Below are 27,898 nucleotides of genomic sequence, written 5' to 3'. Positions count from 1 at the left end.
TAGCAAAAAAGTATTTAGGATACAATGAATAGGCAAGCCATAGACTGGGAGAAAAATCAGAATATGTATACATGGCAAAGGATTTGTATTCAGTATATAAAGCGCTCCTTCTGTAAGATAAATACACTTAAGATGGGCAAAATGCACTGAACTGAATATGAACTATATTGTGTAATAGTAAAATATATTTTTAATCATTTAAATCAAGTTACTTTATAAGAAAATCTGTAATTTCAAATTTTGGGGGTGGAGTAGGGGTAACTTTAGCTGATTATTTCAGGTTGGTCATACTCCTACAGTGTACACTTTTTATTGGTTATTAATTAAATGTTCCAGGATCAACGTAAGGATAAGCGAGGAATTCCCCCAGTTTGTTGCCTTCTGAGTCATAATGAAGCATTCGGAAGCAAGCATCACAAAAGAAACATGGATCATCTGGTGCAAAACTGTCATTGTTGGTCACCCATCTGTAGTTAAAAAAAAAAAAATCATAATCAACTTTCTCTTGTGAATTATGACTTGTAATATATGTAAATATAACATTCCCACTATTAACTCCTCATCCTGTCTTATTCATAATTATAATACTTTATAGGATTTTCTGTACATATATACAGACATATCACTAGCAATACTCGACAAGGCAAAAGGGCAACTAACAGAGAAACACTGCAGGTTTCTCTGAAAGGACTACTTGAAGGTAAGTAGAGAAGAGTACAAATCCATAACTGAAAGCATCATACACTTAACCATGGCATACTTATCCAATAAACTGTCAACATGAACATAACCCTTTCCTTCTAATAGGCCATCTTGAAAAACAAGTTAGATGCTATAGATCTGGTAAACTTTTGCTTAATTTAACTAGTAAATTAGTACTGGTTAATTTGAAAGCTTCAGCTGTTTTAGAATTCAGGATAAAATGTTAGTGTATATAAATGAGAGATATGTGCACCTTTATTCAACTGAAAGGTCTTGACTGGAGATGTTACTAGTCACAGGAAAATGCTTTTTCAATTATCTGAATTCTGTTCTCTCATGGAAAGTTTTAACATCCCTTCATTCCCATTTTGATCTAATAACTGGTTTATGCTTTCCTATTTATCACTTGGAAAAGCATGTTGTGGTGAGGAACCCAAAACAAAGATTAAACGTTGCTCAGCAAACAATTTCCGATCGTTTACAAGCAATGGGAAAGATTTTAAAGGAAGGAAAATGGGTGCCACATCAACTGAACAAAAGACAAATGGGAAACCAAAAAGTCATCAGTAAAATGTTGCTTCAGTGGCACGAAAGAAAGTCTTTTTGGCATCGAATTGTGACTGGTGATGAAAAGTGGATTTATTTTGAGAATCCCAAACGCACAAAATCATGGGTTGATCCAGGTCAGCCATCAACATCGACTGCAAGGCCAAATTGCTTCGGAAAGAAGACAATGCTCTGCGTTTGGTGGGATCAGGAAGGTGTGGTGTATTATGAGCTTCTAAAACCAGGTGAAACCATCAATACTGATTGTTACCGACAACAAATAATCTATTTGAACCATGCTTTGATCGTGAAACGACCAGAATGTGCCAGAAGACACGGCAAAGTAATTTTGCTTCATGATGGCGCACCATCACACACTTCAAAACCAGTTAAAGACACGTTAAAAGATCTTGCCTGGGAAGTATTAACCCACCCGCCATATTCACCAGACCTTGCTCCTTCAGATTACCACTAGTTTCGATCGATGGCACATGAACTTTCTGAGCAGCACTTCAAAACATAGGAAGAAGTGGGAAATTGGGTCTCTGAATGGTTTGCCTCAAAACAAGACAAGTTCTATTGGGACGGTATCCACAAATTACCTGAAAGATGGGGGAAATGTGTAGCTAGCGATGGACATTACTTTGAATAAAGCACTTTTGATGTTTCTCTTGAAATTATCGTGTTTTCTTTGATGACGAAATCCGCCATTATTAACTGGTACACCTAGTATATATATTATAAATATATTTTTATTGATTTCAAAAAGGGAGAGTGGGGGAGAGAAACATCAATGACGAGAGAGAATCATTGATCGGCTACATCCTGCACGCTCCCTACTGGGGATTGAGCTGGCAACCTGGGCATGTGCCCTTGACCAGAATCAAACCCAGGACCCTTTAGTCTGCAGGCTGATGCTGTATCCACTGAGCCAAACCAGCTAGGGCTAGAAAACCATAATTTGACCTCATTATATGTGAGATGTTGTGTTATGGTTTCTTAAAAAAAAAAAAAATGTTTTTATTGATTTTTTTCTTTTATAGAGAGGAAGGGAGAGGGAGAAACATCAATTGGCTACTTCCTGCATGCCCCCTACTGGGGATAGAGCCCACAACCCGGGCATGTGCCATGACCAGGAATCAAACCAGTGACCTCTTGGTACATGGGTCGATGCTCAACCACTGAGCCATACCTGCTGGGCTGTGCTTTTCATTGAGGAGAAACGACAGATGAGTCTGATTTTGTAAACTGCAGAGGAGATGGAACATAGTTCCCTGATGACACTGAGCATTGTCAACTAAACTTTTGACCTACCCCTAGATGTTTAAAAATGCAGTTGTAATCTAATCTGTTCTGCAGCACTTCCCTACTAAATGGGAAAACCCTTTATATTATTTACACTCCAAAGTATAAGCCCTCAGATTCAACTCAGAAAAAAAATTGAAATACCAAAGTAAAAAATACTCAAATACTGAAAATCAATACTGCTGAAAAAGAAAAAAAGATAACCACTTACCTGGCTGTGTACATTTTACAAACAAAACATTTTCTAGTCCATAGCCAATGCTTCTTGATAAGAAGGGGATAAAGTGTTCTATCCAAGCAGTCATCTCGATGCACAAGCCTTTTGTACATGAGAAAAATAAATGAAGCTATTAAATTATACAAATTTCTGTGATTTGTAAAGAATCAAACATACAACATAGTAGGTATATTTTTCAAATTTTTGCTCATAAAAGTTTTTAATATACGTTGACTTGCACACCAGGTTTGACCAAATTGTGTTCCACGAAACACTTTCTCCCAAAGAGCATTTTGGATCAAACAATGCTTTCTATGGAACTTCCCAAATCCCTTCATGGTAACATGCACGGTGACTTTCTGAGATGCTATATGAAGCATTTCTTGAATGTATTCCATCACAGAATCCTTGCTTTACTTAGAACTTAGTACCTTTTTATAAAACACTAGAGGCCGGGTGCGTGAAATTTGTGCACGGGTAGGGTCCCTAGGCCTGGCCTGCGATCAGGGCCAATCTGTGGGGCAATTGGGGGGTCCCTGCTGGCACCCGCCTTGGCCAGCCTAGCACCGCCAGTCGCCTCCCTCTGGGGGCAGCTCCTGTGTTGAGCATCTGCCCCCTGGTGGTCAGTGCGCATCACAGTGACCGGTAGTTCCACTGTTCGGTTGATTTGCATATTAGGCTTTTATTATATAGGATAGTTTGGGCAACTAATTTATCTTATTTAAGTATTTTATCTAGCTATTTACCTAGATTAACTGGTTATGCGTCACAACAGGGCTCTTGATTACTAGACCTATTAAAATCTAAATCTGATTCCTGGTATAATATGAAGTGGTAGGACTTTAAGATATTGTGAGTGAAAATTAATCTCTATGCTACTCATCAGCTGAGTGGGTTTGGGTAAATCCCTTAACCATGCTGGACCTGATTCTTCATCTGAAAAATGAAGGTGCTGCTCAAGAAGTATTCTAATGGTTCCTAGTCTCTGACATTCTAAAATTTTATTATTTATTTTATTTTATTGATATTTTACAGAGAGGAAGGAAGAGGGATAGAGAGTTAGAAACATCGATGAGAGAGAAACAGATCAGCTGCCTCCTGCACACCCCCTACTGGGGATGTGCCTGCAACCAAGGTACATGCCCTTGACTGGAATCGAACCTGGGACCCTTCAGTCCGCAGGCCGATGCTCCATCCACTGAGCCAAACCTGTTAGGGCTATTTTTTAAGGAAGAAAGTAGCAATATATCAACTTTACCATCAGAAGTTGACTAATAAACTCTTTTGAAACAGTTTACTAATTAATAAACTATGGATGGCATATGATTAAATCCACCTGCAAGATGAAAATGACAGTCTAAATCACTCTCCAAATTGCCCTCAATTTAAGGAATAACACTGTGTGCAGCAATATGCCTACACTATAAGAAATGTAAGGAAAGTAAGAGCAGCCAGAACAAAATTTAAAGAACACATTATTCAAGAAATAAGTGTATATAATTTTGAAATTCATACAAATCTATGGTTTATGCGCTCTCCTGGCTCTTCAAAAGTTCTACCCAAGGGACAATTGTTTCTCTTTAATTTAGCCCCTTAACATGTCCCTACAGGACTACTCTAATTTGGGTTAAATAAATGCTTAATGTTTAAATTATGATGCATTAATACTACCATCTAAGCTACATAACAGACTATAGGTTCCTTTTACTGTATAACACTTTGTTTTGTAGGTACTAATTCTCTCATGTTTGCATGTGCTGAGCTTTCCCTGTTCTGTCACTAATCCAGTTCCCTACTTTCTGACAGAGCAGTAAACACATTCTCTATATGCCATACACAACAGGAGGTCTAGCAGCTCTGGACACACTTTCCAAGCCCTCCATCCTGCTCCAGTCTCTGAAGGGAGCTGTTCTGCTCTGCCAGCCAGCCATCATTCTGGGGTTCCCTTTCCCATCATTCCGAGAGTTCCTTTTATGTCTTATCTATTCTGTTTTGCATTCCATGCTTTTCTTTTCCAAGTCTGAAGTCTTTGTGTGAAGAACTTCCTCAGGTAGCTTCCTGAGAATCAGTGAATGGGAGGCTGAGGTTTGGAGCCTGTTAACGGAGATCCCAAAGAAAAGGAAGCTGGGACTTTCTGATGCATCAGTTCCTATTACTGGTATAATAGATACATGGATATATCATTGCTCCTCAAGAAAACTTAAAATGGTCTTGCAGAGGGAATCCCACTGGGGATAGAGCAGGGCTTTTCCTATATACTGTTCTCATAAATTGAGATGTCCTAAATAAGGAAAAGAAAAGCCACCAGCAATATAAAATTTTAGTCCTTCCCACTTAAAATCTTTATGAAAGCACTGAGACTTCATATTGGTCAAATATTAGAATTATTCTTCCCTTTCTCCAGTTCCCCTTTAGCTCCTACAAATTTTGGCAAAAAGACAAGAAACCGAGAAATATGGCTGCAAATTTGCAAAGGGCCTGTATGCTATGCAATTTGGATAATTACTACCTGAGTAACAGCTGTCTAGTACATAAATGGAGACACTTTAAAAAGTACTTACAAAAATGTAACCTTCTAATAAACAGTAAAGCATTTCTCATATATATTCCCCCAAAAAATGAACAATAGAGGATGCAAAGTTGGTCACTGAATGGAAAGCACTTATTTTTGCTGTTGCCAAGCCAACCTGCACCGATAATTACTTTTATTCCTCTTATTAAAAATACAACTGTGCCTTTATACTGCAAAACACAGAAAAGGAAAACAAGAAATAAAATGTTCTGAGTAATGCCACTTACCTTATGTCAGTAATGACAACAACATGTTCACAGTCTCCCTGGTGACAGTATAAATAGGGAAAACCCATTTTAATATTTAAGTCATTGAAGGTGAAATCTTCCATTTTAGCAGTCTGAAACTTTCCATAGCCTCTGTCATGGGACTCTGACCACTCAATGATAGTTCTGAGGTGGGGGGAAAAGGCAAGATATGTATCATTGCTCCACAAAAAAACTAGAAATGACTGACAACAGTTTGTGACTGCAGTACTTCACAAAACCTGGCTCACCCATTAACTGGACAGTTACCATCCTATCTAATAATAGACAAATATGCAAATTGACCACACCTTTGCTACGCCCAAGCCACACCCACCAATCAATCAGGACAGATATGCAAATTATCCCAACAAAGATGGCGGCTAATTTGCATATCAAGACAGCGTAGAAAGAAGCCAAGAGCTGCAGAAGGGAGCAAAGCTGCGGAGAAGCAAGCAAGCCGGGGGGAGGAGAAGGGAGGAGCGGAGGCGGGACCGGGGGAGAAGGGAGGAGCAGAGGCGGGGCCAGGGGAGAAGGGAGGAGCGGAGGCGGGGCCAGGGGAGAAGGGAGGAGCGGAGGCGGGGCCAGCGGAGAAGGGAGGAGCGGAGGCGGGGCCGGGGGAGAAGGGAAAAGCAGGCGGGCTGGCAGAGAAGGCAGGCCGGGGGAAAAGGGAGGAGCGGAGGCGGGGCCAGGGGAGAAGGAAGGAGAGCGGGCTGGCGGAGAAGCGAGAAAAGCAGGGGGGCTGGCGGAGATCGCGGGGCGGGGGACAAGGGAGGAGAGCAGGCAGGGTGGGGTAGAGTGCAGCAGGAAACCCTATTGCAGGATTTTTCCTGCAACGGGAATGCTAGTCTTGAAATGAAAATCATAGTGTTGGTGTATGTTGGAATTAGGAATTCTGAATTTTTCTTCATCTGTTAGAGCAGCAGTTCTCAAAGTGTGGTTCCTGAGACCCCACAGGGGTTCATGAGGTCAAAATTATCTTTACAATAACCCTAAAATGTTATTTGCTGCCCTTTCAACTCTTATTCTCTCATAAATAACCATTTTTCTGGAGGCTACATGACATGGTTTAGCACTTCAGACTTAATGAAAAATGTGTAACAATGTCACTCTTCTCACTATTTTATTTTGTTCTGAAAAAGTTATTTTTCACAAAAATGTAAATGTTTAAATTAGTCAATATTTCTTAGTTTGAATTGCTAATATGGTACATGTTGATAACTTTAACCCACATAAATAAAAGGCTCTTGGGAGTCCGCAATTATTTACAGTATAAAGAAGTGCTAAGCCCTAACTGGTTTGGCTCAGTGGATAGAGCGTTGGCCTGTGGACTGAAGGGTCCCAGGTTCGATTCCAGTCAAGGGCATGTACCTTGGTTGCGGGCACATACCCAGTAGGGAGTGTGTAGGAGGCAGCTGATTGATGTTTCTCTCTCATCGATGTTTCTAACTCTCTATCCCTCTCCCTTCCTCTCTGTGGAAAGTCAGTAAAATACATTAAAAAAAAAAAGAAGTGCTAAGGCCAACGAGATTGAGAACTGCTACATTAGAATATAAATACATTAGTCTTAACCATCAAAGAACTGCTACATTAGAATATAAAAATTATATTCTCCTATAATAAAGGAGAATTTATATAAACATTCAGAAAAATATATGTATATACTCTATTTCCCAGGACACTGATAATAAAACTGTAGTCTGCCCAGCCAGTGTGGCTCAGTGGTTGAGTGTTGACCTATGAATCAGGAGGTCATAGTTCAATTCCCGGTCAGGGCACATGTCCAAGTTGCAGGCTCGATTCCAGTGTGAGCCATGCAGGAGGCAGCTGATAAATGATTCTCTCTCATCATTGATGTTTTTCTCTCTCTCTCTTCCTCTCCCTTCCACTCTGAAATCAATAGAAATATATTTTTTAAAAGTGTGATCTAATTCACATGATCATTAGATGCAAATTTTTCATGTTTTGTATTTAAGCAACCATATATATCACGTAGATCCAACAACTGTGCACACTAAACAAGCAGAAAAATAGTGAGAGATTTACTGCTATCATCTAATATGAAGAATAGACAATAAATTGTTTAAGGGAATTTAGTTTCTTTTTTTAAAAAAAAATATATTTTATTGATTTTGTACAGAGGAAGGGAGAGGGATAGAGAGTTAGAAACATTGATGAGAGAGAAACATTGATTAGCTGCCTCCTGCACGCCCCTACTGGGGATGTGCCTGCAACCAAGGTACATGCCCTTGACCAGATCGAACCTGGGACCCTTCAGTCTGCAGGCCAACACTCTATCCACTGAGCCAAACCGGTTAGGGCGGAATTTAGTTTCTTTTTTAGATGTATCTAAGGCTCAAATGAGTTAGTGTAATTTCTAAAATAGCAGATAATACTTTTAAAAAATAATTCTGGAGAGCCAGCAAGATCCTGAAATGGCTGATGTGTGCTTTTGATAGGAAAATGTTCTTCCTGGAATAAAAATGTTGGTTAATTAGTACCTAAACCAACCTTTTTCACATATTTTAAAAATGGAAAGAGAATTTCTTACCCCAAATCAACAAAAACTAATAATTCCTTGGCAAATATCCTTAACAGACCAGTTAAAGGATTTGTGAAGACAATACTATTTTGAGAACTAGAACCTGGAAAGACTTTGCGAAGAATTTTGGAAATTGTACCTGCTCAGATCTCTGCATTCAGGGTATCTTCTATCGTTATAAAACGTTCCTTCAAAATAAAAGAAGGCTGATTTGTATAGGTCCTATAAGAAAACACATGGTATTGAGAAAAAGGAATTAGAAAATTGCTCTAAGTATTAAATAAAAATTTATATGACATAAAATTACACTAATATGTTTAACAATAACTATGCAACTTCAGAGAATAGGCTCAGCTCATTAATTAATTTGTTTAATATTTAATGGAAACCTATGTTACCTCCTATGTAAATATTATATTAGTTACCAGGCATAAAGGTATAAAATTTTATCCTATTGCTATTTTATTACTAGGTTTGATTTAAATTTGTATATTCTGAGATTCATGAAAGAAATCCAAATAGAAATTAAATAAACTTCAATATTATTTTATTATATGCATTCAGCAATGACAGTTATTTTTTTTATTTAATTAGAAAAATTATTTATTTATGCTCCTTTCATACACCTTATTGTTCAGGAAACAGTCTTACAGACACATCTAAAATAATGTGTTGCTATCACACACTCTGTTTAAAGGCAAAGCACCACAGGTAAAACTGGTCAGCTGTCCAGAGTTCCCAGCTTATGGGATCTCGCTTCCTGAATATACATTCATTTCTGAAAGTCAGAAATGTCATCTCCAAAATAATGTTAAGATGGTTGTAAAAAATAATTATTCAATATTATAGGTGTAGAAATGGAGTATATTTTCTTTAAATTAAAAACCGAGAAAAAATGCCACTTAACATTGGTATGTCACTGTACTAGTAGGTCAGCAGGAAAAAAACACTGTATAAGCTTGTCTCTTTGATACCAAGAAGATATTCTAGTCCGAGCTTTAATATGTTTCCATGTTTCCTACTAGATGCTGCTTTTCTGCTACTTTTTATTCTTTTCCATATTTCATAGCAGAGTTTTGGTACCACCTTTAAAACTTCAGTATCAGGAACAAATCCAGTATCCACAGATTTCTTCTCAAAAGGCACGCTAACCCATCAGATAGCCCGGCAGTTTCATTCTCATGAATACTCTAGCCATGGAAAAACTCAAGAGGACACAGACGAACCCAATGAATAGGAGAAAAAATCTATTGAGTTTTGGAATGTTTGGAGCATTGGATCGGTCTAGGATTATGAAACCTAAACCTCCATTGTGAACAGGAAGCTGGATGCGAGTCCTTCCATAATATATTGTCCATTTACTCTGTATGCCAAGAAAGCTACTGGTCTTTGATGCCCATGTTCATCAGTCAGAGCCAACACTTGGAGGTTCAACAGTAACATCATAAATTATTCCTCTGGTGATGAGGAAGTAAGACACCACCACCAGAGCGTACACCGTCATGGCCGAGGGCATGAGCACCCAGGGCGGCTTCTTCAGCTTCAGGTTGGGGCATTCCAGCACCAAGAAGGGGACTCGGTACAAACTCTCCATGTGGGTGGTGGCGAGAGCAGCTCTCATCTCAAGCCAATGACAGTTATTTTAGATATTAGAACTAATGACTAAACAGCCATGTATTTGGTGTTTCCCAGTGACAATAACCATAGTTGTGTTTATCTGCCATTTAAAAATTTTTTCAATGTGCTTTTATAAGAATTCCCTCTTTATATGTTCAATAACTCTTAGGCAGGCAGAATGTGAATTTCTATTCTTAAGCAATCTTGCCCAAAGTACTATAGTAGTAGCACAAGTGGTCTGAACCTTTACGTTACTTTTCTCTTTTTAAATATATTTTTATTGGCTGGCTGACGCTACCGGGCTTGAGAGGTTGTTTGCACAGTGAGCTAAAGATGAATATCAGAGGACTTGGATCTCAGCTAAAGGACAATATTCTAGTTACTGGGCGATCAGCAAGTGGACCTTTTGAAAGTCATGATCTTCTTCGAAAAGGTTTTTCTTGTGTGAAAAATGAACTTTTGCCCAGTCATCCTCTGGAATTATTAGAAAAAACTTTCCAGCTAAACCAAGATAAAATGAATTTTCCACACTGAGAAACATTCAGGGTCTGTTTGCTCCACTAACATTGCAAATGGAATTCAAGGCAGTACAACAGGTTCAGCGTCTTCCATTTCTTCTCATCTTAAACCTTTCACTGGATAGTTTGAGGAGTAATGATGAGACTATTGGATTTGAAGATATTCTTAATGACCCATCACAAGGTCAGATATTCTTAATGACCCATCTCTCACTAATGGGAGAACCACATTTGATGGTGGAATATAAACTTGGTTTACTGTAATGTAGTGAGCTGACCATGGAAATGGAGGGGCTACATCTTGTTTATAGTCATCTTTTTACTATAATTTTATGTACCCATTAAAAGTACTGACACATGTAAAAAAATGTTTTATTGATTTGAGAGGGGAAAAGGGAGAGAGAGAGAGAGACATGGAACACCTGCCTCCTGCATGCACCCTTCTGGGGATTGAAACTGCAACCCAGGCATGCACCCTATCCTGGAACTGAACCGGCAACCTCTTGGTGCACGAGACGACATTCAACCAACTGAGCCACACCGACAAGGGCTGAACTCTTAGGTTTCTTAACTTTCAGTCTATCAGACTTTCTATCACAGGGGTGTCTCTTAATCCCGACTACATAACAAAATCACAAAACCATCAAAGACTAAGTCTCATCTCAGATCCGTTAAATGAGACGCCCTGAGGATGTATCTCAAACACCAGTGTTGTCCCAAGCTCCCCCAGTGATTAAATGTGCAACCTGTGCTGAGAACCACTCGTTAGACTTGTCTTTCGCCATATGCTTGGAATTAGACCCCTCGGAGAGGGTAAAAAGACCTATGTTCTCTTCTTTAACCTACACTTCCCTGTGGGACCTGTAAAATCAAAATACCTGGCATGCTATTTTACAGGATTGTGATGAGAATCAAAAGCAGTGTATGAACTACAAAAGACATATAAGCTTCAGGTATTAAAATAATTTTACCTAATTACTTAATTAGGTAACCTAACTTCTTGCTACTACTTTAAAGTTTTTATTTTTCTTCACTGTCCCATTTACCGGTCTGGCATTGGTTACAAGACTGGCTTTGCTGTGTCCCCTTGACAGCTCACTAAATCTCTCTGACCCTCTTTTTCTTCGTGAAAATATGAGTAAAACCATTACCTTCCTCCCAGGTGGTTGCAGAGATAAAAGGATATGATATACTATACTGCCATGTCCGGCTGCTGTTAACACAAAATCTGCCACTTAATATACTTCTAGACTCTCAAAGGGGTCAGCCAGGGTCCAAAATAAAGGTTCTGAAAGAATAAATACTGCCTTACTTAGGAGACAAAAAGAAAGTTTAGTGTATATAAAATTTTGTTCATTAAAAAATGTTTCTACAGAACTTCATTTTAAGTGACTTAGTTCTTTGGCATTATTATTAACTAGAGGCTCGGTGCACGGATTCATGCACTGGTGGGGTCCCTCGGCGTAGCCTGCAGGGATCGGGCCAAAACCGGTAGTCCAACGCCACCTACTGCTCCTGCCTGCTGCTCCTGCTCATCCCGGCCCCGCTGCGCCTGCTGCCACTGCCACTCAGTAGGCTCACTGACACACTGCTGAGGTCTCCGGGCTGCTGCCGTCTCCCGGCTGTGGCAGCCAGCCGTAAGCCCTGTGTCTGGCACCCGTTGGTCAGCTGAGCAGTGCTCCTGCTGTGGGAGCGCACTGACCACCAGGGGGCAGCTCCTGTGTTGAGTGTCTTCCCCCTGGTGGTCAGTGCACATCATAGTGACCGGTCGTCCAGTTGTCCAGTCACTTAGGCTTCTATATATATATCTAAATTAGAAGGGAACTCTAAAAGAACAAAAAATGTTTTCCATCTAAATCCTAATTCATCCACGCCCTGGCCAGGTAGGTCAGTTGATCAGAGCGTCATCCCAACCCACCAGGGTTGTGAATTTAATCCCTGGTCAGGGCACACACAGCAATCAACCAGTGAATTCATAAGTAAATGGAAAAACAAATGATGTTTCTCTCTCTTCCTCTCTTTTCAAATCAATCAATCAATCAATCAATAAAATTAAAAAACAATACAAAACAAAAAATAAATTGTAAGTCATCCATTAAACATTGAGCTTGAGCCCTAGCCAGTTTGGCTCGGTGGATACAGCATCAGCCTGTGAACTGAAGGGTCCCAGGTTGGATTCCAGTAGAGGGCATGTACCTTGGTTGCGGGCATATCCCCAGTGGGGGGTATGCAGGAAGCAGCTGATCGATGTTTCTAACTATCTCTCTCCCTTCCTCTCTGTAAAAAATCAATAAAATATATTTTTTTAAAAAATTGAGCTTGAGGTTTCTGTGGTTTATTCATTTCTTCAACAACTATTTGGGCACTTCCTCTGTGCCATACACCATCAAAAGAATAAAGACATAAACATCATTGAACAAAACAAAATGTCCAGTAGGCACTAAAAATTAATGGTTTGGAAATCAGGAGACAATGTGGCTATAGGGAGAGAGATTAACCAAGATTAGAGTACACCTAAAACCATGAAAACGGGGGGGAAGGTCAGGAGAAGAATTAGAATAAGAACAAGTAAGACAAAACCTAAGTTATAACATTTATGTGGCTGGTGGCACAGGAACAAATAAAAATGGAGATTGTGATGGCTCTTGTCCACACTCTGTCTCCATTCTAGCTGATCCAAACCTCTTTTCCCTCTTCTACAGGAGGTGCTGCCCCTCCTAAGTGGGCCAGTAACTCTGAGGTCCTCTGCTGGTTGTACCAGGTAAAAGAGTTAGTTCAAGCTTGCACATCATGAAATTCAGAGGATCAAGGCCCTACTACTTTACTGGGCAAGGAATCCCTTCTGAAAACGTCCTGGATAGCAGTCTACCAGTCTTCTCCTTTGCATAATTACCCAGTGAGTGTGTCAGTTTCTCTGTCCTCCTGAGAGCATCACCCAGAGAACCACCAGCAATGACAAACATCAGATGCTATGTCCCTGTTTGGTATTGGTCGTCAAGCAGACAGGTCCTTCTATGGGCAATGAGATTCTCACCTAGACTCCAACCCTTTGCTGGAGTCTCCGTTTACAACAAACTCACATAGAGTTTGAAAGAGGAGAGCTTGAACAGCAAATTCAAGTGCTACAGTGAGATCTAGTTGTATCAACATGGAAGAGAGATCAACTGGTTAAACAATTAGGTGGTTACTATGACCTTTGAAGGAAGAGTGTACAAAGAATGATTGAAAAGGAATAGGACATGAGGAAATCAAAACTGATTATAGCCTAAGCTTTGAAAAAGTCTTGATGACAAAGAACAGAGAAGAGACAGGCTTTGAGGGAATGGACAGAAGAAGAAAGCGTTGACTGGAATATTGATGATCCTGCTAGAGTGACCATTACATCCTTAGCTCAGTACTATTATTTCCTCTTGCTTCATGGGGATAATAAAAAAGAAAAAGCACCTTACTTTGCTGATGTGCTCAGGGGCCTGGTCAGGAGTGTTGCTGAATTCCCCACCAATCTGGAGGTCACTGACACAGCAAATTGAATCCCTTAGTTCCGTGAGCTTCTGACTGCCCAGTACCAGCATCGTCTGGTATGGTTTGTGTTCTTTGTGCTAAAAGTCAAACAGTAAATAAATAAGTGTCCGCTTAGAGATAAGAAATTTAACTATAAATCCTGTCAGGATCAGATCTGAATTAAGTTACTGGTTTTCTTGATTTAAGTGATCCTCATAACTTGGTGTTGTGTGTTTTCTTAAATTCCGTATTTGTCTATTTGGCATTCATTAGGAACAGATCCAAACTAATGGCCAAAGCTGTTTATATCTCCTCTGTGATACAGAGCCTATACCCTGAGCCCACCTCCTTTATCTAACTCCCACACACCAAGCCAACTTTCACTTATCCTAAATCAAGGCACAGACAACACAGGACAAACCCTGCGTGTGCCCCAGAGCCCACCCCTAACTGTTCCCTCTCCTGCCTCGCCTTTCTCACGGAAACCCTAATAAAGGCTGTGGCCTCTGCCTTTCCCTCCCTCCTTTCCGCCCCGACGGACACCGGTGCTTCCCCTGTGGCCCTACACAGCATGGCACACCCCTCCTCTCAGAAAGTGTAAGGAATAAAAACCTTCTTTCCGTGGCATTAGCCTCTCCTGTTGTCACTCAGTCACCTCCATAAATGAAAATCCTTGGGTATAACTGAGACACGTGGTGCGAAGGTCTGAAAGTTTGTGTCCGCCCAAAACATGCCTGTAGGAATTCTGACACCCAAAGCGACGGTGTGAGGAGGTGGGGCCTTTGGGGGTAACTGGCTCATGAGGGTGTGCTCACGAATGGCATTGCTCTTATCCCAGGCTCCAGGAGCATGCCCGCGCCTTCCCCTTCCCCCGTCATCCCCCCAGGCGTGTTACCTCCTCCTTTCTCCTAAGCTCCAAGGGCCCTTCTACTATCTCTGTACTTTCTAAATGAACTTCTCTTATTAAAAAAAAGCAAGCAAGCCCTGGCCAAGTGTGGCTTAGTTGGTTGGGCGTCATCTCGTGCACCAAAAGGATGCTGGTTCTATTCCCAGTCAGGGCACATGCCTGGGTTTTGGATTCAATCCCTGGGGGTGGGGTTGGGGGTATGCAGGAGGCAGGCGGCCAATGTTCTGCTCTCACATACTGATGTTCTGTCTTTCCCTCTCCCTTTCTCTCTCTCTAAAATTAATGAAATTCTTTTTGTTTGTTAATCCTCACCTGAGGATGTTTTTTCCATTGATTTTCTAGAGAATGAAAGAGAGAGGGAGAGACAGAGAGAATCATCAATGTGAGAGAGACACATCTGGTTGTCTCCCGCATGTGCCTCCACGCCGGGGATCGAGCCTGCAACTGAAATACTTGCCCTTGACCGTAATCGAACCTGGGACCCTTCAGTTCACAGGCTAACGCTCTAAACACTGAGCAAACCAGCTAGGGCTCCATAAAATTCTTTTAATGAATAAATAAAAGAGATCCCGCAGAGCTCCCTAGCCCCTTCCGCCATGTGAGAGAGAAGTCTTCAGCCTAGAAGAGGGCCCAACCTGACCATGCTGCAGCCTGATGTTGGACTTGCAGTCTTCACAATGGTCAGAAATAAATTCCTATTGTTTATAAGCTACCCAGTCAGTGATACTTTGTTACAGAAGCCTGAATGGACCAAGACAGTTGGTAACAGAACTTTATTTTAGTTTACGCTAAAGTTTATAATCAAGATGCTACTAAATGACATCAGCATGAAAAGCCTGTGGACTCTTAACTTCACCTAGCAGCACTCTCTTTTAAAATTTCCTGGAAGTTACCACACTGAAGTCAAGTAACCTATTCACTATCGTAATGTTATAAACCCAGAGGTTCCACTGTACTGGTTTGGTTTTGATTGGCAATTTAAGATCTTCATCAAACAAGATAATTACTACTAACTACTAGTATATTCCAGATGCTTCAGAAAAGCCTATTTATTCACAAGTGCAGTGTATGTACAGTAACATTGCATTTAACCTTATCGAAGTTTATAACATCTATTTGAGGAATCAAGAATACATATACCCGCCCAGCTGGTGTGGCTCAGTGGTTGAACGTCGACCCATGAACCAGGAGATCACGGTTCGATTCCCAATCAGGGCACATGCCTGGGTTTCGGGCTCAGTCCCCAGTGTGGGGCGTGCAGGAGGCAGCCAATTGGTGATTCTCTCTCATCACTGATGTTTCTATCTCTCTCTCCCTCTCCTTCTCCCTTCTTCTATAAAATCAACAAAAATATATTTAAAATAATAATAATACATACACCCTGGTACGGGATAGTTCTTTTTATCAGAGACTCCTAAGGAATTCCTAGACACCCCTGACCTGTTAACTTTGTGCATTTTCATCAAAGAGGAGCTGTCTTTAGTTATATAACTTCCCAACTATTCTAAACTGGTGAACAAAAGTCACCCCACTCCTGGGGGAGAAAACAACCCTCACAACAACATATAATTAGGATCATGTGGATTTCTATCTACTTGCAGTTGCTTCCAATGCAGAAACCAGGGTATGTATTCCAACACTAAAATTGCAATCATATTAATCAAGAGATGATTTGCAACTTGATCTTATTTACAATATTTCTTACTAAAATAAAGAACCCAAGAGCATAAGCACAATGCCAGATAAAATAGTACTTGCTATTTTATCTAAGATATATGACTCTTCAAATAATTAAACCATTTGACAAAAGTCACTCCTATTATCTGTGGAATCCAAAAGGTTTTACTACTGACCTTATGAAATATAACAGGGTAGAAAACATTCACAGAGAGGATAAGTTCCCCCTCTTCTATCATGTCTGCTGGATTTTCAGGCTTTTTTCCTATGGCATGTGACTCCTGAAGGAGGAAAACAAATTAATAAGAGACATTAAAATCACTATGACTCAGAGAAGAGGCAGTGTGGGACAATGGCTATGAGCAATAACCGAGTCAAACAGCCCTGATTTTGACTCCTAATTCTACTTCAAGAAAATTAATAAAAACCCCTCTAAGCTTTAGTTTCATCTCCTGTAAGACAGAGGAAATACTTATTTTATAGACCTGTTGCTGGGAATGTGTACCTAAAGCAGTGATGGGCAACCTTTTGAGCTTGGTGTGTCAAACTTCGCCAACAAACTGAGCATGACTCGGGTAGTGTGTCACTTTGAGGAAAAAACATTATTTCGCAAATGTTTCATCCTCAGGAGCAGCAAATGTTTCATCCTCGGCATGCGGCCGCCTTAGCGGCCGCGTGTCATCAGAAATGGCTATGCATGTCAGTGCTGACACGCGTGTCATAGGTTCGCCATCACTGACATAAAGCATCTTGTAAGATGTCTGGCACTAAGTGCTTACCAACTGATAATAAAACAGGAATAATAGGAATATCAATTACAGTAATATTGGTATAACATGGGCATTTACAACTACAAATCTTTTCATACCTCCTCTCATACTTTGATAGATGAGCCAAAGGTTCAGATTTACTTTAGGTAAACCAGCAAGATAGGATGCAAATACAGATCTGTCTGGCTTTAAAACTCTTGCTCTTTACAAGACTGTCACATCTTAGACCAAACCACACTTTCTTTTACATCTGCTAAATAACTATAAAAAGGGGGCCGCCAGAGTACAAAATACATTTTAAAAGTAAGTGGGAGTGATGTCACACGAAATGGTGAAGGAGGATCAGTCCCTCCACCAAAGCAACCAGTAAGATGGGAAGAGAGAGAGGGATGCACTATTTAGAACTGTGGAACCTGATCAGATGCTCGTATCAGCCAGGGGAGTGCTCAATGAAGGAACAAGCTGCTGATTTCTCATAAATGAGGAGAGGGTACAAACCAACTACCACTCATTCCCCCATTCCTCAGCCCTGCTGCAGATGTGGAAAGAGCAGCCCCTGGGCCTAGAAACGGTGGCTGATGCCAGGACAGGCAGTGGGGACCCTGTTCTCCAAATACTAGGGCTTATGTGTTTGGGTTGGTCTAGTGATGCCCTGAAGTACTGGGGCAGAAACTTGCCTTGGTTTTGGCTTCCCCCAACAGCAGTTATTGGAAACTTAAAGGGACAGGACTGTTCTCATTTGTAGAGGCAGACATTTAAGAAAATCTTAGGTCACTGGCTGACCACAGAAATAATGAAACAGAAACATCAGTGATAATACACAACACATAATACTCAGATTGGAAAAATAGTTTGGAAAAGTCCCAAATAGCTCCAGCCCTCAACAAGTAATAAATATACTCACAGAATGTCCAGTTCTCATTAAAAAACTTATAAAACACACAAAGAAACAGGAAAATATGGGCCACTTGCAAGAAAAAAAGAATTTGACAGAAACCATCCTTGAGGGAGCCCAGATGTTGAAATTACTAGTCAGTGATGTTAAATCAACTGCCTTAAATGTACTCAATGAACTAAAGAAAACTATATACAGAGCTAAAGAAAATGAGGTTCTTTAATAAGATTAACAACCAATTTCTCACCAGAAACGCAGACAAGAAGGCAGTGGGACTACACATTAAAAGCCATGGGGGGATGCCCTGGCCAGTTTGGCTCAGTGGATAGAGCGTCGGCCTGCGGACTGAAGGGTCCCGGGTTCGATTCCGGTCGAGGGCATGTACCCTGGTTGCGGGCACATCCCCAGTAGGGGGTGTGCAGGAGGCAGCTGGTCTATGTTTCTCTCTCATCGATGTTTCTGGCTCTCTATCCCTCTCCCTTCTTCTCTGTAAAAAATCAATAAAATATATATATATTTTAAAAGCCATGGGGGGAGAGAAGGTAGAGAAAACCCTATCAGCCAAGAATTCTATACCTAGAAAAACTATCCTTCAAGATGAGGGAGAAATTCGGACATTTTTTCAGATACACTATGTAAGTAAATATGAAAACCAGGTACTACTGTACTTTTGGTTTATAACTTCTTTTATTCAAACACACAGAACAATATTTATACATTTATGTTAATAGACACATAGATAATATATGAAGATGTAACTTGTGACCATAATAATCTAAAGGGGGAGGGATGGAGATGTATAGGAGCAGTGTATTGATTCTTCTGGATATTACTAAAACAAAGTTGGTATTATCAACACTAGGTTGTTATAATTTAAGATGTTAATTGTAATCCTCAAGGTAACCAGTAAGAAAATAAGAACATATATAGAAGGAAAAGAAGGGAAGCAAAATGATATACCACAAAAAAGTCAACTAAATACAAAAAAATGCTGGAATAGAAGAATTGAGCAACAAAAATATATATGCATACAAATAAACAGAAGTAAGTCCTTATCAGTAATTACTTTAAATATAAATGGACTAAACTCTCCCATTAAAAAAGCAAAAAGACTGGCAGATTGGATAAAAAACCACACACACACACAGTCAGTCACTCTCTCTCTCTCTCTCTCTCTCTCTCCCCTCTCTCGGAGAGACTCTAGATATGAAGACACAAAGAAGGTGAAAATAAAAGAACAGAAAATGATATTCTATGCAAATAGTAACCAAAAAAAGGCTGGAGCTGGGTGGCTGTATTGTTATCAGACAAAATAGACTTTAAGTTAAAAGAGGTTACAAAAGACAAAGAAGGGCTTTTGATAGGGTGTTCCCCAAAAAATGTATACACCCTTTAACAGCTGATAGCTCATTTTTAAAAAATGAAATGTATTTTAATAAACACTGCCTTTACAATAATTCAAAGTGTGTATACATTTTTAGGACACCTTATATATTGATAAAAGGTGCAATCCAGAAGAAGAAACAGTAAATATAAACATACATGCAGTTAAAAATAGAACCCCAAAATACATAAATTGACAGAACTGAAGCAAGAAATAGATGGTTTTACAATAGTTGGAAACTTCAATACCAGAATTTCAATGAGTAGAAAAACCAGACAGAAAATTAATAAGGAAATATAAGACATGAGCAACACAATAAACCAACAAGACCTAACGGATATACAAAACACTCTATCCAGCAACAGCAGAATACATACTGTTCTCAAGTGCACAAAGGCCATTCTCCAGATAGACCACCAAGTCTTCATCAATTTAAAAATACTAAAATCATAAAAAGTATCTTTTCGCATCACAACTGATGAAACTAGAAATCAATAACAGGAAGAAAACTGAAAAATTCAGATATGTGGAAATTAAGCAACACACTCACAAATAACCAATGGGTCAAAAGGAAATCAGAAAATACCTTGAGACAAATGAAAATGAAAACACAAGACAAGCAATGTATGAAATGCAGCAAAAACAGTACAAACACGAAAACCTTAGAACTATAAACACATACCTTAAAAAGAACAATCTGAAATCAATAACTAACTGTATACAATTAGGAACTAGAAAAGAGCAAGCTAAACCTGAAGCTAGCAGAAGGAAGAAAACAATCAAAACTGACTCAAGAAGAAATAGAGAATCAAAGTAGATCTATATACAGAGACTGACTTAGCAATTAAAATCCTCCTAACAAAGAAAAGCCGAGGAGTAGATTACTTCACTGGTGAATTCTCCCAAATAGCAAAGGAAGTTAATAACACTAACCCTTCTCCAAGTCCTCAAAAAAATCTTCAAAAATCCCTAACTCATTCTGGGGTCAGTAGACTCTGAAACCAAAGTAAAACAAAGACACTACAAAAAAACTAAAGGCCAATATCCTTTATGAATATAAATGCCAAACTCCTCAATGAAATACTAGCAACCTGAATTCAACAGTGTATTAAAAAGATTATATGCCACAAGCAAGTGGGACTTAAATTCAGGATACAAGGGTAAGTTCAACACATACAAATTAATCAATGTAATAAACCACACTAATAGAATGATGGCAGGAAAACCCACATCATCATCTCAACTGATGAAGAAAATGCATTTGACAAATCCAATTCTTTTTCATGATAAAACACTAAATAAACTAGGAATAGAAGGGAATTTACTCAACATGATAAAGGCTGTATGTGAAAAATTCACAGCGAAGATCACACTCAACAGTGACGACTGATAAGGATGTGCACTTTTGTCACTTCTTTCAACACAGTTCTAGAAATTCTAGCCAGAGCAATTAGGCAAGGGGGGAAAAGGGAAGAAGGAAGAAAGACAGAGTGAGTGAACCAAACTGGAAAGAGATAAAGTTATCTGTTAACAGAAAAATGACCTTTCTTTTAATTAAAAAAAATTTTTTTATTGATTGACTTAGAGTGAGTTCTTAGTTTAAGAACTCATGCAACATCTGCACAATCACCACATAAAGTCCCTGGGAGAAAGACACTGATTTGCTGTCCCACTTACCTACACATTCATTGGTTGCTTCGTGTATGTACCCTGACAGGAGATCGATCCTACAACCTTGGCATACTGGGAGGACACTCTAGCAAACTGAACTACCCAGCCAGCACCCATGCATTATCTTCAGTGTACAAAAGTGTAAAGGATTCACACAAAAACACCCTGTTACAGCTAATTAAAAAAATGAAGCAAAATTGCAGGATATAAAACCTATTAAAAAAACAATTTTATTTAAAATAGCATCAAAAAGAATAAAATATGTAGTAATAGATTTAACAAAGGAGATGAAAGACTACTTCCCAGTCCCAATAAAGTTTCTCTAGTTTGCTTTCAACCAAGCATACCGAATATAAAGCCACCACACAGTCATCATTAGCCCTCATCCAATGACGAAGTTCATGGTTTCATGGGAAAAGGTGAACAAGATGAGACTCTTACCATCTCATAAGCAAGTACTTCTTGTCTGCAGGCTCGATCTATCGTTAATGTTTCTTCCCGACGTTCCAAAATCTTCTTTCTAACTCTATTACAGATACAAGAACAATCAAACGTCAACATTCTCTACTGGGCTTCAAACACATCTTCAATACTCATTTATTTTGAACTAATTTTAGACCAAAGGAAAGCTGTAAAAATAGTACAAAGAGTTCCCTTATATCTCTCACCTGGCTTCCTCTATGTTAACATCTTACATGATCAGAGTATAATGATCAAGACTAGGAAATTAACCTTAATACAGTATTATTAACTATTGACCTTTTTGGAAGTTCACAAATATTTAAATTTAATGCTTAAAAATTTTTTTAATGCCTCTTTTCTGTCCCGGCATTCTGAGCAGGACACCACATTGCATTTCTTCTCCTTTTTCCTCCAGTCTTTTACAGTTCTGCAGTCTCTCCTTGTCTTTCATGATCTTGACACTTCTGAGGAGCTCTGATCAGTTATCTTGTGGTGTTCTTCAATTTGGGTTTGAGTGCTGCTCGCTCATGACTGGAGTTAGCCTATACATTTTTGGCAAGAATACCACAAGAATAATGATGTCCTTCACTGTATCATCAAGAGGTTAATGATGTTAATACAGGGTGGGCAAAAGTAGGTTTACAGCTCTTCATATGGAAATACAACAATTAATACATAATAATACAAGAATATACTACTCTGTTTTACATACTCACAACTGTAAACCTACTTTTGCCCACCCTGTATGTCTTATCACTGGTGATGCTTACCTTGTCTCCCAAGTTCCTACACTTGAGAGATACTTTTCCTTTGTACTTGACAAGTATTTGGGGGAGATATTTTAAAACTATGCATCTCATTTCTCCTTAAACTTTCACCCAGAAATTTGAGCATTCACAGATTTTGCCTACAATATTTATTACTATAGTTTATGCCTAATGGTGATTCTCTATTTCCCTCATTCTACATTTATTCATTGATATTATGAGGAAGACCTGTCTCTTTCCTCCCATTTATTTATTTGGTCATTTATATTAGCATAAACCCATATTTATTTATCTTATTCTATAGGTTAAAATCTAATACTATCATTATTTTGTTACTCAAATTGTTCTAGCTTTGTCCTTTAGGAGCTTCTTCAAGTTGGCTCCTGTTCTTTCAATAAGCCATCATTTTTTTTTCTTGTTGTAGCATGTCCTTACTTTCTGGTACCCTAAGAGGCTCAAGGCTCATCCTCTATTTCCATGTCTCAGCCCTGGAATCAACCACTTCTCCTAGGAGTCCTAATACCTTTATTGGAGAGAGGCGTTTAGAAACCAGTATCTGGGTGCTAGGCATCCTCATTGTTACTGCAGTCACTGCTTCTAGGCTTGGCAGCAGAGAGAAATGGGAAACACATATGTATACTAACCCACACATGTACAGATATCTGCATTTTTCTGTTACATATTTAAAACCATACGTTAATAATGATACTTTCAATCCCAAACTAAAATCACAGGATTCATTTTAGCCTTCAACCTTCCCTTGTTTATAAGTTCTTTCTCCACAAGTGAGAAACCCAACTCCTATCATTTATAATCCAGTAACTTAATTCTAGAAAATACACACTCTCTACATTCAATTCCCAATCCCTTTGGAAATTATTCTTATGTAGTATCATACCAAATTTCCATACCTATTTAAATATAAATGAACTTTTCCTTCTATTCCACTGTCTTTTTGGCAATTCCTGAGCTAGTACCCACTGTTTTCATTATGAGAACTTTGTAGTATATTTTAATATCTGGCAGAATTACTATGCCCTCATAATTTTCCCCCCAGAATTTTTTCTAGTTATTATTGCATATATTCCATATGAATTTTATTATCAGTTTGTCTAACTCCATAAAATAATCAATACTTCTGATATTTTTATTGGGATTGCACTTCATTTATAAATTAACTTAGAAATAACTGACATCATTACAATGTTTATTATTCCTCAAGAACAAAGGATATCTTTCAATTTTTTCAAGTCTTTTTTTTTTTTTGAGTCTTTCGAAATTTTCCTTATTTGTGTTTCCTAAATTTTACACATTTCTTATTAAATTTATTCCTAAATATTTAACCTTTTTGACTACTGTAAATGGGATTTTTCTCTACCATTATGTCCTCTAATTGTTGTTTGTGTACATGAAGGGTATTGTTTTTCATATATCAATTTTGTATCCTGATATTACAATAAATTCTTTGTAAAATTTAATTTAAAATTTTTTATTTACCGATTTTTGGAGAGGGGGAGAAGGGGGGAAAGTAGGAGTACAGAGGTATATATATAGAGAGAGAGAGAAAAAAAAACCATCAATTCGTTGTTTCAATTATTTTTGCATTCATTGGTTGATTTATATGTGCCCTAACTGGGGACTGACCCCGCAACCTTGGCACATCAAAGAACACTAAGTGTTGTGGGCAAAGGCCAGCAGTGAGAGCACACTGCAGGAACTGAAAGAGAGCTGTAGTGTGGCTGGAGCACTGCAGAGACAGCTGAAAAGATCAGCAAGACCCATTCTATAGAGGCCCTTGTGAGCCACTTAAGAACCCAGGACTTGTGCCTAAGAGCCACTGAAAGGCTTGCAGGGAAAGTGACACACCAGATGTGCAGTTTAGGAAAAATCTAACTAATCAATCAACAATAGTTAAAGAGCACCAAAGGGAGCAAAGCAGCATAATATGCTTAAGGGCAATACACAGATGAAAGAGTCTGGATTCTCAAATGTGTCTTCAAAGACTTTAGAAATGTTAGAAGTGTTTCTAGACATTCCAGAAGGGACAGAGATGGGTTTTAGTAATGTGGAAAGTAATCTTAGGGCCTCAAAGATGGGGTAGTTTCAGATGGGAGAGGGGTCATGTGCATCCTGACATTTGAGAAAGTGATTGAAAATGAATCTAGAAGGCAAATTTGAGCTATATATGTGGAAGGTTTCAAAGGTCTAAGGAAGGAGTCTAAAATGTGTCCATAAAAGAGGGTAGAGCCATTGACAATTTCTTAGTAAATGAGCTTGTTCAGATGACAGCACAACCAATAAATCAGACAGGAGCCTTCCTTAGCACTCCAAAGGTTGCTAATGTAAATATTAGCAGTAGGGAAGGGAAACTGATTTGTTTCAAAAAAAACCAAAACAGCTCTGGCCGGTTTGGCTCAGTGGATAGAGCGTTGGCCTATGGACTGAAGGGTCCCAGGTTCGATTCCAGTCAAGGCCATATACCTTGGTTGCAGGCACATCCCAGTAGGGAGTGTGCAGGAGGCAACAGATTGATGTTTCTCTCTCATTGATGTTTCTGACTCTCTGTCCCTCTCCCTCTCCTTCTCCCTTCCTCTCGTAAAAAAATCAATAAAATATATTTTAAAAAAACACAAAAAAACAAAAACAAAACAAAACACACACAACAAAAAACAAGGCAGAGTTACAATGCCTGCCTGAACTTTTGGACTTTTATTGCGTTTATCTTTTAATACCATTTTTCTAGCAATTCATTTTTTATCCTATTTTACAAAAGTATGGATGTCAAAAATTTAAAAAAACAAACAAAACTGGTCCTTTACCAGATAGTTTGAGAGGCACTACCAAAATATTTAGCTTGCATCTGATATCTAAGTAGATTATTATACCTTTAAAAATAAACACAAAGCCGAAACCGGTTTGGCTCAGTGGATAGAGCGTTGGCCTGTGGACTCAAGGGTCCCAGGTTCGATTCTGGTCAGGGGCATGTACCTTGGTTGCAGGCACATCCCCAGTAGGGGGTGTGCAAGAGGCAGCTGATCGATGTTTCTCTCTCATCAATGTTTCTAACTCTCTATCCCTCTCTCTTCCTCTCTGTAAAAAATCAATAAAATATATTTTAAAAAAATAAAATAAAATAAAAACAAACACAAAATTGGATATGAACTAGATATTATAAGTTATATATTTACTGTTAATTTTCTCAGTTGCTATAATACCACTCTAAGTAGGAAAATGATACTTTTCGGAGCTATAGGGCCTAGTGGTCGGCAAACTCATTAGTCAACAGAGCCAAATATCAACAGTACAACGACTGAGATTTCTTTTGAGTCAAATTTTTTAAACTTAAACTTCTTTCAACGCCAATTCTTCAAAACAGACTCGCCCAGGCCGTGGTATTTTGTGGAAGAGCCACACTCAAGGGGCCAAAGAGCCGCATGTGGCTCGCGAGCCGCAGTTTGCCGACCACTGCTATAGGCTCTCTGCAACTTCATGGGTTCAGCAATAGATAAGGACACAATGTGAATGATGGTTGAATTGAGGGGGTGGGATGACAACAATCAACCTTTGAATAATATTTAAATAAGTAGCACATAATAAAAGCAAGGTCCTCCATACCCCAAAGTCACTAGGTCAGTATCCTCGGGGATGACTTCTGGGTCCTCGTCCTCCTCACGGCACCGCAGTTTATCGAGGCTAAAATAAACAACAACAAAAAAAAGGCAAAGCAATCATGCATCTTGTTCCTAGGGACTCAGGGTGGTACCCCAAATACATCACCAGCTAACTAAGGGAGATAAAAATCCCGCAGGCGGCTCAGAGGAGGCCAGAATCCAAGGCAACATCGGTGCGGATCTTCTATAAACACAGGCATACACGGCCAATTAAAGGAGGCCTACACTGATAAATGGAGGAAGAACAGTATTTTTTAAAAGTCATTTTTGTATTTTCACTCCAAATAAGGCAGCTGGGGAGAAAATGTCAGTAACAGCATGCCAGGATGGTCCCCAAAAGAGACCACAGTGAATCAAGGTTTTAACACTCCTCTGGTTACATCTGGTTACCGGTACTGAGGGTCCTCTGTCGCCAAAGCATCTGTCAATGGTAGGCACGCGTCGCTGTTACTCTAATTGCTTTTCTACATTAACAAGCACTTTCGTAAAAAGCGAATAGAGGCCGAAACCGGTTTGGATCAGTGGATAGAGCGTCAGCCTGCGGACTGAAGGGTCCCGGGTTCGATTCCAGTCAAGGGCATGTACCTTGGTTGCGGGCACATCCCCAGTGGGGGGTGTGCAGGAGGCAGCTGATCTGTTTCTCTCTCATTGATGTTTCTAACTCTCTCCCTTCCTCTCTGTAAAAAATCAATAAAATATATTTTAAAAAAATTAAAAAAGCGAATAGAAAAATGAATCTTTCAGGCAGCTCTCTCGTCCAGCTCTCTCATCCCTTCCCTCCAACGCGGAGGAGTTATGCATCCGGATCACGGGCCCCCTCCCTCCCGGGGTTACGGGAAAGCTCCCGCAGGTTGAAAGCTTTGGAAGGGCGGTGCTCCTCCTACCCCCGGAGTCCACCCCGGGCACCCCCAAGCCAGGGTCCCAGGGAGCGCAGGGGCAAAGCAGCACCCGGGCTGGCACCACCCAACAGGAGCCCCTCGGCCCCGCACTCACCCGCACACTGCCCTCAGCTCAGTCGCTGCCTCCAGATCGCAGCCCAGATCCCGCGCCACCGCGGCATCGTCCCAGCCGGGGTCGGCGACCCCTCCTGGCCCAGGCAGCTCGGATGCCGGCGGCTCCTGCAGCGACAAATCCCCTTGCCCGCGCAGCCGGTCACGCCACAGCTCCCCGAAGGCGCCCACGTGGAAAGCGCGTGTGTTGAGCTCCGGCATCTCGTACTCTGGAAAGTTGCTGCTGGCGACCGGGTCCTGCTCGCCGCAAGCCCCGCTGCTCGTTGGGACGCCCGGGCTGCTGTCAGCCATGTTCGCCCCGCTCCCTTCCCTGCAAAAGCCGGAGGATCAAGGTCTCGCGCAGCGTGATGGGACTTGTAGTTGCACGTGGCCTGGCCGGCGGACGGCGGGACTGCGCAGACGGAGCTTCAGGCACTACATTTCCCGGCAGGCCCCGGGTCAGGGGCACCGCGAGCCTCCGGGTGTGGGGCTGAGCTCATTGTTCTCTACTGGGGCGGGGCGGGGAGCGGTTGTGGATATCTATCCCCCACCTCGGGCCGGCTTTGGTTCCCGGCCCCCAGAGTTATGTAGCATCTCTGTCTGCTGGCTGGGGCGGCCTCCACACGCCCATGGGTCTTCCTCTTTACCTTTCCTCCGCCCCCGGGTGCCGGACTTGTCCTTCTCTCCGTTGATGGGCTGCGCTGCTGCCTCGCTGCTCCGGGGCCTGAGAGACAGGTCCCTCCAGAACCTCTCCAAACGCCCCATGTTCGCGTGTGTATATACACGTATGTAGTGTTGCACACACAAACAATAGAGGTTTGTTTGTTTTTTTTTTAAATTGATTTCAGAGGGAGAGAGAGATAAAAACATCAATGATGAGAGAGAATCATTGATGGGCTGCCTCCTGCACGCCCCCCACTGGGGATGAGCCAGCAACCCA

The 27,898-nt window shown here is 40.3% G+C and overlaps 1 protein-coding gene and 2 pseudogenes across 3 annotated transcripts; 1 reads left to right on the top strand and 2 right to left on the bottom strand.

Annotated features, from left to right (window-relative positions):
* Positions 1–305: 305 nt before the first annotated feature.
* Positions 306–27,290, bottom strand: SNAPC3 (small nuclear RNA activating complex polypeptide 3). The gene is made up of 9 exons (XM_079790222.1): positions 26,963–27,290; positions 25,914–25,991; positions 21,511–21,595; positions 16,526–16,630; positions 13,714–13,863; positions 8,269–8,351; positions 5,570–5,734; positions 2,765–2,872; positions 306–467 (listed from the first exon to the last, which is right to left on the bottom strand). The coding sequence occupies exons 1-9, from the start codon at positions 27,268–27,270 to the stop codon at positions 320–322; spliced, it is 1,230 nt and encodes a 409-aa protein (XP_079646348.1). The 5' UTR covers positions 27,271–27,290; the 3' UTR covers positions 306–319.
* LOC307110545 (oligosaccharyltransferase complex subunit OSTC-like) lies at positions 9,429–9,750 on the bottom strand (annotated as a pseudogene). The gene has a single exon. The product of its transcript is annotated as an oligosaccharyltransferase complex subunit OSTC-like (transcript).
* On the top strand, positions 10,080–13,623 carry LOC307110544 (proteasome maturation protein-like; annotated as a pseudogene). Its single transcript has one exon. The product of its transcript is annotated as a proteasome maturation protein-like (transcript).
* Positions 27,291–27,898: the final 608 nt, after the last annotated feature.

Source organism: Cnephaeus nilssonii (genome assembly GCF_951640355.1).
Source record: "Cnephaeus nilssonii genome assembly, chromosome: 14".
NCBI lineage: Eukaryota > Metazoa > Chordata > Mammalia > Chiroptera > Vespertilionidae > Cnephaeus > Cnephaeus nilssonii.
Note: the sequence above shows the minus strand (reverse complement) of the source record. Positions and strands in the feature narration are given on the sequence as shown.

Coding starts and splice junctions, on each gene's coding strand:
- SNAPC3 (XM_079790222.1), bottom strand. CDS start 27,270: ATGGCTGACAGCAGCCCGGGCGTCCCAACGAGCAGCGGGGCTTGCGGC. Junction 25,992..26,962: donor GAGCTGAGGGCAGTGTGCGG/GTGAGTGCGGGG, acceptor TGTTTATTTTAG/CCTCGATAAACTGCGGTGCC. Junction 5,735..8,268: donor GAATGCAGAGATCTGAGCAG/GTACAATTTCCA, acceptor CCCCCACCTCAG/AACTATCATTGAGTGGTCAG.